The 10,276-nt window shown below is 37.5% G+C and overlaps 3 protein-coding genes across 6 annotated transcripts; 2 read left to right on the top strand and 1 right to left on the bottom strand.

Annotated features, from left to right (window-relative positions):
* Positions 1-1,003: 1,003 nt before the first annotated feature.
* Positions 1,004-3,502, top strand: LOC149717740 (putative glutamate receptor). Its single transcript, XM_089840636.1, has 8 exons — positions 1,004-1,727; positions 1,788-1,897; positions 1,958-2,048; positions 2,103-2,264; positions 2,336-2,471; positions 2,533-2,756; positions 2,815-3,116; positions 3,183-3,502. The coding sequence occupies exons 1-8, from the start codon at positions 1,680-1,682 to the stop codon at positions 3,466-3,468; spliced, it is 1,359 nt and encodes a 452-aa protein (XP_089696762.1). The 5' UTR covers positions 1,004-1,679; the 3' UTR covers positions 3,469-3,502.
* Positions 3,503-3,868: 366 nt separating this feature from the next.
* Positions 3,869-6,604, top strand: LOC149717739 (prolyl 4-hydroxylase subunit alpha-2-like). 3 transcript variants are annotated; one of them, XM_089840633.1, is made up of 11 exons: positions 3,869-3,968; positions 4,058-4,406; positions 4,468-4,662; positions 4,724-4,896; positions 5,046-5,079; positions 5,140-5,267; positions 5,332-5,505; positions 5,583-5,650; positions 5,707-5,890; positions 5,949-6,005; positions 6,065-6,457. In XM_089840633.1, exons 2-11 carry the CDS (start codon positions 4,061-4,063, stop codon positions 6,317-6,319), a joined length of 1,614 nt encoding a protein of 537 aa, XP_089696759.1. In that variant the 5' UTR covers positions 3,869-3,968; positions 4,058-4,060; the 3' UTR covers positions 6,320-6,457. The 3 variants fall into 3 exon arrangements, with proteins under 3 accessions (XP_089696759.1, XP_089696760.1, XP_089696758.1); XM_089840634.1 differs by lacking the exon at positions 3,869-3,968 and adding an exon at positions 6,478-6,604 and having other exon boundaries at positions 4,051-4,406; positions 6,065-6,230; XM_089840632.1 differs by lacking the exon at positions 3,869-3,968 and having other exon boundaries at positions 4,051-4,406.
* Mitofilin (inner membrane mitochondrial protein mitofilin) lies at positions 6,593-10,195 on the bottom strand. Of its 2 annotated transcripts, none has more exons than XM_089840629.1 (13): positions 9,966-10,195; positions 9,704-9,765; positions 9,463-9,639; positions 9,301-9,400; positions 9,125-9,227; positions 8,977-9,063; positions 8,763-8,899; positions 8,593-8,690; positions 8,389-8,524; positions 8,210-8,324; positions 7,914-8,137; positions 7,625-7,853; positions 6,593-7,560 (listed from the first exon to the last, which is right to left on the bottom strand). In XM_089840629.1, the coding sequence occupies exons 1-13, from the start codon at positions 10,008-10,010 to the stop codon at positions 6,878-6,880; spliced, it is 2,196 nt and encodes a 731-aa protein (XP_089696755.1). In that variant the 5' UTR covers positions 10,011-10,195; the 3' UTR covers positions 6,593-6,877. The 2 variants fall into 2 exon arrangements, with proteins under 2 accessions (XP_089696755.1, XP_089696756.1); XM_089840630.1 differs by having other exon boundaries at positions 9,463-9,636.
* Between the last annotated feature and the right edge of the window lie 81 nt (positions 10,196-10,276).

Below are 10,276 nucleotides of genomic sequence, written 5' to 3'. Positions count from 1 at the left end.
TGCCTAAAAAAGTGAAATGTTCAATAACATTTTTGAAAATTAGGATGGGTGGTGTCCATGGGCATTTGTACAATTACATCTGACGTTCGCCATCGATACCTGCATATGTAGCTTAATTAGACTGTTCATTAGCAAATAGGGTTATCGTTACCTATTTTGCTCATTAACCCTCTTTACTAGGCACGATTTTTCACGAAGTCCATGATTTATCAATCATTCCTATCATACCTAACATAGTTTGATTCCCTATAAGTATCGTAAAATTTTGTTGTGTTTTTGGATTAAATAATAGAAAATTGGATCTAATGTAGTACTATGGAAAACTGAGATGTCTGATAAGTATATCTAGTCCTCTTGAAGTTACGCATAGGACTCGGAAGAGAAGGTAGGTTGAGGGGTAGACACGGTTTCTATTCCTTATTCAATTTTCATTAATCACGTCGACCTTGAGATCGAGTTATCGTAGGAGGAATAACTTAGGTCTGCATCCTTTTTCTTATCAATTTGTAAGTTCTAAAATCACCTATGTAATCACTCAAAGTATTTGGAACAAACTAATAGATTATTTATGTTTTTCCTGGTTGATTTTTTTTCCCATGGCACGCTTGTGCCTCGTTGTTTTTTGCAATTTTTTTATACCACGTGGTTTTTTTTGTGACTTGTACTTTTCTCTTAAACAAATATTTCAGAAATAACTCAATAATCGATAATAATATTGTCGAAATAATCAAGTTACTGTTAGAAAATGTCAAAACGCGCATTTTCAAGGCGTCGACACCCGTCACGCCTGACGCTTTTAAAATAAACGCTTCAATTTTATTGATTAATGTTTTCAAACGCCCAATAGTTTCAACACAGCTTTCACATTATGTTACTTATTCTTTCACGTACTTTCTTAAAACACATTTCAATCGATATAGTGCTATACCTACATATCGTTAAGAAATGCTTTCCGTATACATTTTCGGAGTTGTTCCATGCGTTCCATGGCTCTCATTTTTTTTACAAGTATGATAAAAATGTTCCACGTTCGCGTGTTGCGCTTAATTAACTCGTCAATAGTAGGGTTTATTAACAGAACCCATAAAAAATCTACTAGAAAATATGCTATTGTCACCCTTATAAATTATTAACAGCAATTATTGCCGAGCTGTCAGAGCAGGAATGAAGTTTGACGGTGTTTTACTTATCGGTATGCTGGTTAGAAACCGAAATAACAAGTTCAGTTTTTGAACTAGTAAGTTCGCAACTGCACTTGTTTCAAATCTCTGTATTGAATGTTTTGGCTTCCATGGGAATTGAAGTGTTGTTTTTCTTTAAGTCAGTTAAGGAATAGTTAAAAACTAACTTCGTTAGTTTGGTCACGCTGCCACGAACAAGTTGAATTTCGTCACGCTGTGATTACCCGTTATGTAGTGGTAATAGTTAGTATAGGGCGCCGTCGGTTAGCTGTGGCATATGGATTAGCGATTAACGCACCTGTATTGGTTAGTACGGAACTTCCTTCGTATATTATTATAATTATTATTAGTTCAAGAACTTTCATCTACTGCGGGTGAATTTTAGTTTGATTAAATCTGACCTAACTCTGATCTGGGTTTCGCCCATTAGCTACATCGTAAACTTCGCACTTTAAGGTGTTAATTTCGTGAATAGTAAAGTTAGTTCTCGGTTTCGAAATGCCGTTAGCACGGCATATATCACATCTTAGAGTAGCCATTAAAGAAGTAAGTCCGGCGCACGTAATAGAAACGCTTGAACCCTTCTGATGTTCGTTTCGCATCTAGAATATTCCTCTATTGAGGGTCAATAGGAATGCACCTTCGACCGATGGTTTGCGCATCGAAGGTCCATTGGCCTTCATAATGTCCGTTCTATCTTCCCAACTGAACTTTACGTGAGTTACTCTCTTTCGAAGACCAGTATCTAACTTGAGAAATTTGAAAATCCGTTGCAGATATAATTTATTGGAACCTAGTGATAGACAAGCTGGTATGAAGATGAAAGACGGTAACTGGACGGGATCTCTTGGACTAGTCCATAGAAATGCGAGTATATCAATGAATTGTTCTAGTGAAATAACCTGACCTAAGTTTCTACAGCACGCCGACTTTTACCTGGGTACCGTGGCTGTTACTCTTTCGCGAACGGAAGTCTTGGATTTCACTTCAACATTTATACGTTTTCAGAGAATGTTTCTTGTCGGACCTTTGGAAAATACTAATAGTGGATATTTTGGGTTCTTTATGGCCTTCAGTATAGACGTACGCGTGTAATTCTAGTGTCTTAATTGGTTTGACACTAATATTCTTGGTTGGTGTCTATCTGTGAACAGGTTTTTGCGTACTTTTTCCTAACTTTTCAAGTGTTAGTTTTATTACTTTGTTTCTTTGGACTCGTGACTAAAGAGGTTAGACTGAAGTCGATTCTGGGAAATCAATACATACTGTTGCAAATTTTGTTAGCGGAAGGTACTGTAAGGTTCAGTTAGATTGGTCTTTTTGAACTTGATCGTTTTTGTTGATTTTTTAGCCGTTAACGAATCCCGGTTTCGAATTTCTTCACCTCGTAGACTCGTTTGGTTAGCGTGGATGGTATTTTCCTTGTTTTTCGGTTTATTTTTCAGTGGCTATTTAGTTTCCATAATGAGCGTCTTAGAGAAAGACAAGTTTATTGAAAGAATCGATGACTTTCTTAACTATCCTCAAGTTTGGCCGGTGATCAAGGCCGGACAAGTTGATGTAGACATTATAAAGGTACGAATTAGTTCTACAATTTTGTCCCGCATGGTCATAGCATAAATGTTTTGATTAGAATACGAGAGGACCCGCCTTTGAAGAAGTGCAAAAAAGGTTGATGGATAAGGAGAATCCCTTAGGAATTTTAAAGTCGAAGGCGATCTTTGATTCCCCGAAAGTGTTAAACATGATCAATAAAGGTCAAGCGGCGTTCGGGTCAAATTTGCTTAACTTTAAATTGTTGTTGGATAAGCGAGGTGAACACCTTGGTACCAACTCCTGTCACTTCTATCTATCGGATTCCTACGCTTATACTGTCAACGCGTTGGGCTTTCGTAAAGGATTTGATCCGGCTTTCTTGAATCTCGTCAGCGACAGGTGATTAATAAAAAGGTTGCATTTAACGGACTAAATAGCCAATCGACTACTTCCTTCTGGTTTTAGATTACAACGAATTGTCAGTGTAGGCCTGTCCTACTACATCTATCCTCCACCTTTAAATCATTACGAGCGATGTTTGCATCGTCCTAAATCTAAACAATATTACTCCGATTTGAAGTTGAGAGACTTTGCGGGTCCCTTTATTACTTTAGTAGTTGCTTTATGTTCCTCGACTATAGTTGTTACTTTGGAAATTACCCTCTCAGCGATCTGGACTAAACTCAAAAATATTTATAAATCATACAGACGTTCTAAACAATTATATACTAGTTCGATCAACTATTTTTGAGCTCGTTGTGAAATATACTGGACAAAGACGAAATCCGGCAGAAGAGGCTCTCTGTTTTGTGAAAGATATCAATACGAAATATTTCTAAATGCTAATTTTTTCCCCACAAAAACAATAGTGTTATATTACGCGAAGTCCGTGTTTAAATATTTGGTTTATAAAGAAACCGTCAAAGGTTTTATTTAGCTTTTTTCTCGCAGCTGAAACCATACGCGACATAAAACCATTAGTATAGAAAAATGATGAAGTCGAAACGTTGTAGAGCGAGGGAACGAGATTATTGTAATCTAGGAACGTAATTTAAGCTAGGTAGTTTGGAATCTGTGTTGTTTTTGGAAAGTTTATATTTCTTTGTATAGGATATATAATGATGTATATGTAATTGAAAAGTTGGGATCAAAGTGTGTCCATTTATTAACACGACACGTCAACAGTAAGCTTTGCAGATCGGGTGATATAAGCTGTATGGATTAAATTTTATACCAATTATACAATCACACGTAATTATAGATAACTTTATTACTGCCGTTGTTGTTGTTTTGAAAAGTTTTGTTGCAAAATAAATTATATTACTTGTGCTTTTGAGCAGATAATGGTTAAAGAAGTCGCGACTTCAATTTTGAAGAGGATTTTGTTAATCTTGACGTTGTCCTTTCTCGAGGTTGAAGCCCAAAACTTTTTCACTTCTAATACAGCGGCATTGTCAGTGTTGGACGCGGAAAGAAAGGTGGTTGGTCTTTTGACTAGTTATATTCAAGAAGTCCAAGAAAAGATCAAGTATCTTCAAAAATACGTTGATCGCTATTCTGAAATCTATGGACCCGAAAGCAACTATATGGACGGAATCCATAACCCCATTGACAGTTACTTGCTACTTAAAAGAACCACATCGGACCTCAATGACGTCAGGAATGTTCTCAAGAGTGATAGTGCAGAGTGTAGGGGTTTATTATTTCTGTCATCCGTCAGCTTAACTCTAAAGACGGCGCATTTTTGCAGATTTATTGTATAATTTGAACGTCATGGCTGAGAACCGTGAACTTCCGACGGACGAAGATTTACAAGGAGCAGCTATGGGTCTCTTGAGACTTCAACATACTTATAGCCTCGATACTAAAGCTCTTTCTGACGGGTATTTTGATAACGGGAATTTTACCATAAAACCCGTCAACAAAAACGTTTCGCAACTGTCTGGTATCTATAGCATATAATATCTTCGATCTTTGACATACTTTTACCAAACGTCTTTTTCAAGCTCGAGACTGTATATACTTGGCAAATAACCTTTTATACCACGGGGATGCTAAAAGAGCCTTTGTATGGTTCGAGGTTGCCGTGGAGAAAGCTAAGATGCCAGTTGTCGACACCTTCTCACTTCCGATGACCGATTTCGAATTGGAATCGTACATTGTGGAGGCTAAGAAAGTGGTAAATTATTTTGAATTTTTCGGTGATGATTTTTGACGAACTGCCCAAGTTTTGTCCTTGAACTCTTGTCTGAAGTCAACCTGAGACAGCTCAATCCTTTGAATGGAAAGATATGCCATTTATCCCTTGTAATAACATTTCTCTTCTAGATGAATGAGGAGCGAGTAAACGGTCATACTGAAAGTAAGGAATGTTCAAACTCAATAGGTGAAAAAGAGACCTGATCATAGACTTCATTATAAGACTTAGACGGTGTGTCAGGTGGTATGGATGATACCGAGGTATTTATTCCTATTTTATACGATGACACTATTGAAGAAAAACAGATGACGGAACAATTCTCGCGTTTGTGCAGAGGTGAACGATTGAGGGTAAGTAAATGCACTTTTAATCAACTCAACGGACCATCGTGTCTTATTCAAGGTTATTATTCAGCCCGTGTCATTAGAAAGAAACTTAGTTTGCCGGTACTTTGCTGGATATCACCCTTTCTATTTAATTCAACCATTAAAAATGGAAGTAGTATCGCAAAACCCATTCATAACTATCTTCTACGAGATAATAAACGAAACTGAAATTTTAACTCTGAAAGAAATGGCTTCACCCAAGGTCAGTGGTGACGTTTTAACTGCGCATTCAAATGGTCCTCCATTTTAATAGACACTATTATGGGGTTTCTTATGTAGCTGGAAAGATCCGTCCATTATTCCATAGACGGACAGTTTATGTCGTCCTTAAAGAGGACCAGCAATAAGTAAATAGTGTTCGCGTAGTGTTGTTATTTTAAATATAAAAGGGGACTTCTTCCAGCGCGTGGTTGCATTCGGATGACAGCCCCGTTTTAATGGAAATAACTGTGAAGATTGAACACTTATTGGGTTTGAACGCTTTGGAAGTTAAAGGGGCCACCGAGATGTATCAAGTTGCGAACTACGGAATTGGCGGACATTACACACCTCATCAGGACTACATTCAAACCGCCTTCAATAATTCCGTAAGTACTTATGAGCGAGGTCTGCTGAAATAGCGATTTTTTATGGGTGTTAGTATAGGATCTTGAGGGCGAAGACTCTCTTGTGGGGGACCGAATAGCAACACTGATGTTTTACGTAAGTCTAAACCACTGACGTCTTTGGACCTAACAGACTTACAGCCAGTCTCTTCGCAGTTGACTGACGTTGAAGCAGGAGGGTCAACAGTGTTTCCGTTTGTAGGAGCAGCCATAAGACCCAAGAAGGGTTCAGCTGTCTTCTGGTGGAACCTTAGAAAAGATGGTTTAGGCGACCCCATGACGTTTCACGGAGCTTGTCCCGTCTTGTACGGTACAAAGTGGGGTGAGTTTGTATACTTTAGTTTCTCTAATATCCTTATAAGACACTGTGAAGCCTGTACATCAAAAGGGACGTACGTTATAGAGGGCTAGTGCCGTCTATTTCAAACACTCCCCGCAGTCCAATCTGACTCTTATTTCACCAAAAAAAAAACCGCTAGCAGCAATGTTCACCTGTCCAGGACGGGGAGGTTAATGAGATGCGTTTATTATAAGATTATTTATAAGTGTATTTGATGTCTGTCCTTCAGTTTCAAACAAGTGGTTTCGTAGCCATGAACAAATGTTCTTAAGAAAGTGCGGCCAAAGTCCCGAGGAACTTTATAATGGCATATAAGGTTTCGAATTCAAATAAATACTAGTGTATTATTTCTCAAACTGGATATTTATTCATTTTTCTATTATTCCATCAATTTTGCGTGTAGTATTTTACAGTTCATGGTAAGTTGAATGTAAATGATAGATGCCCGATTATTTTAAAAATACATCAAATAAGTAAACAGAACGAAATATTTTAATTTCAAACAAATGATATTGAGAAAAGGTACAGTTTCTGCTAAAAATTTTGCAATTCTTCCGGAAATATATAATTTAATATTTTTCTAGTAAATTAACTTTTAATTATTTTATTATTCAACCTAGACATTACTCCTAATGATAAGCCTGGACAGTAATAGCCGCTGCTTGGGCCATCAAAGCATCAGCAGCCTGACGCGCCTCTAAAGACAACCTGGCTTCCGTTAACCAATCTCTCGCGGCTCTTGCAGGTTCTCCTCTTAACAAATTTGCGTAACGCAAAGCTTGTTCTAAATCTCTCCTTTCTAAACACGCTCTAACCCGAGCTAAAACATCGCCAGTGCTTAACTTAGCCGGTTCGACGACGGCCTTGGCTTTGAGCTCAGCTTCTAACTGCGAAGGAGTCACGCTAGAACTCCAGGCATCTATAACTAAATAGGATCTGACATAAGAGAGGAAATAACGATACAAAGATATCTGGGCAGGGCTATCGATATTTTCCAACATGGCTAATCTTTTGCAAACACGCTCTACGTTAGAGAATCTCATTCTTAAAGATTCTTCAGTGTACACGCCACGTTCCAAAGCTTTTTGGGGAATGGCTTTCAAGACGGCGTCATACAGAGGATCGTTAGTTCCGGCAGCTTCTCTGATGGAATCAACCTGGCCTTTTAAAGGTTTCAAACTACGTTCGTCCTCCTGAAACGCTGGATTTTTCTCACTGCCACCAGCACCAAAGCGGACCATCGAACGTAAAGCTTGACAAGCTAACCATAATTGTTGAGCCTTTCTAGAAGATTTTTCTAATTCTTCTCTGGCTGGAATATCAAATCTGATAAGATTAGAAAGATTCTAAAAGGTTAAAAACATTAAGTATAAAACCTTGTAAGTAATGTTGAATTCCTTTAAGGCGCGACATGGCCTCTCCAACTTCTTTTTGATGCATCCCTTGTTGTTTAAGCAATTCCTCTTGGGCCTGCAAAGAAGACTGTCGGGCTAATTCTTCCTCTCTTATGTTTAGAGCCTCTTGCAAATGATCGCTATGCGCAGCCGCTTGCCGGCGAAGTTGTTGCCTTAATTCCTTCTCAAAGTTTTCAGCCATTTTACTTTCCTGCAAATGCAACTCAATTAATCACAACCCCATATTCGCAAAGATTGACGCGTGACGCACTCTTCTTTTTATATCATCTTCTAAACGGTGTCTCTGTTTGGTTAATTCTTCACCAATATGTTGTCCAAGTGTGGCTTCGTGACGATTTTTCAATTCATCCAAGGCGTGTCTTATTCTTAGTTGTTCAGTAGCTTCTTGTTTAGCTAAGTGACGTTGAAGTTGTTTCAAACGTTGGTGAGCGTGTCCAAGTAAAAGAGTTAGTTCTTCTTCAGATAATTTTCGACCTTGTTAACAGAACAGAACAGTAAGACTGTTACGAATTTATTTCCTTTATAATTAAGCTAATTTAATTGAACCTTTAGCATCTGCGGGAAGAAGAGCTTCAAGCTCCTTTTGCAGTTGTTGACTGCCATTTTCAATAAGCTCTTTGTACAAATTAGCAGCTTTGGCTTCAACTTGAGCAGTTGCCAGCTACAAGAATTGAAATTTATTCAAAATGACATCAATTTAACACTTATTTTGAATTAAATAGTACATTTTCTTCGGCTTTTTTAAGTTGTTGCGAAACTCCGCTAACTGCTTCTTCAGCACTAAGTAGTGCGGCATTATTGGCAGTTGATTTGTTATCTTTTCCTTCATGAATGCGAGCTTGTAATCTGTCCAAGCCAGCTCTAAAATAAATATATTGAAGTTTATCATCCTTCTTTCAACTTTCATTTTCTGCGTGATTTTTTTGTACTTTGCATCTATGATAGTTTCGGTAGCTTTTGTTAGCGAAGAAATTTTGGTTTCTTGTGCCAAATTAACTTCATTCCATAGGCTATCGTCGTTCGGATCCTGAACCAATCAAATTATTAAAAACAAGAGTGGTGGAGATAAAGAGAGATTTGATTGCCAATCTCTTAATACCTTGCTCTCATCTAAAGCTTTGAAAAGTAATTCCGCGTGGGTTTTGATTGCATTAACTGCAATTTCTTGAGCTTGCAGAGCATCTTTGGATAATCTAGCTAGAGCTTCTTGGGAATCTGTTAAATTTCTCTCTAAGGCTAAAAATACAAATATTTAATTTATCTTATGACTTTTTGAAGCTAAGATTTAAGATTTTTGGGTGAAAGCTTTGTACCAGTATTGAGAGAGGTCGCGTTAGCTTCCTCTTGTTTCTGTTTTTTACTTTTTTCATCCTCTTCAACTACTTTTTGGGTTGTAGGGGCTAAATATCGCAGCCAATCAGCAACTTCTGATAATTTTTCAGTAAGTTTAAGGTTTGTTACCAGATTTTGATGTGGTGGAAGCCTTAATGGGTTCCGGTTTAGGTGGAGTAGGTGGTGCGACTATTGGAGGCGATGGTGGTGGTGTTATGGCCATTTCTTCTCTCTGATTTTAATATTTAAAGTTTGATCAACAATCAAAGTTTCAAACTCTTTGCTCAATAATTTAAATTCATTACAGCTTTGGCTGCTTCTTTTTCACGTTCCAATCTACGTTTTAAAAGACCAGCCTCAATATTGGCTTTTTCTTTAGCAGCATCAAGTGTAGCTTTATCAGGGCTGTTAAATTATTACAGCTTTTAATTTTTAATGTAGATTACGCGTAATTTCATGTCTCTCACGATTTTTTGCTCTTGTCTCCCCAATCTGGAATGTAGGTGAATATAAGGTCTCCATATGGTAAGTTATCTTTCATACGTTGTTGAAATTTTGGGTCTTGTTGAGCATAAACAAATGCTGCCCCAGTACCCAAAACAGCAGTACCAATAACAATTAGAGCAGTTTTTCCACCTTTGCTACTATATTCAAATGAGGTTACCATTTCTAACAAACCAGGAAGTAGGTTTTAAACTAATTATTTACCCTTCAGATTTTGATGATTGCCATCTAACTATATTTGATGGTTTAATTGCCTTATTGACCACCTTAAAATTTTAAAATTAAAAGATAAATAGTTTCAGTTTTACTTCAAAACCACTCCCTTTAAAAGCCATCATATATATAATCCGGCTAATAAGTAATTAATTTAGGCCTTAGCCATATAATTTTATAGTTATTTCAGTGCTTTATTGTGAAATATATTTGATTTTACTTACAGTTTAAATGAAGTAAGATAAAAACATACCAATTTCTTCGATTTTCCAATGTTTGACACTGCCGACCGCCACATTTTAAGCGTGTTTTAAAGTGCACCCCTTTTTGGCACCCACAACCCGGCAATTTGACCTTGCGACCTCAACTGGCTGCTAAACGGGGGATGGTAAGGGGAAAAAATATCACATCGAAAAGCCCACTTTACAGGGGCGTTGCCATACAAGCGTATGACGTCATAGAACAAATCCTTGTCAAAGAGATTTAACGAAAAGAAGTAGAAGCTCACTATGGAAGGTTAGGAATTGAAAATGAACAGAGGAAAACTTATGGTGTCTAAGTCCT

This window comes from Phalangium opilio, unplaced genomic scaffold, assembly GCF_054372755.1.
Source record: "Phalangium opilio isolate 3A_F unplaced genomic scaffold, DU_Popi_V2 ptg000003l_1, whole genome shotgun sequence".
Lineage (NCBI taxonomy): Eukaryota > Metazoa > Arthropoda > Arachnida > Opiliones > Phalangiidae > Phalangium > Phalangium opilio.
The sequence above is the reverse complement of the archived record's forward strand: the minus strand, read 5'-3'. Positions and strand labels throughout refer to the sequence as shown.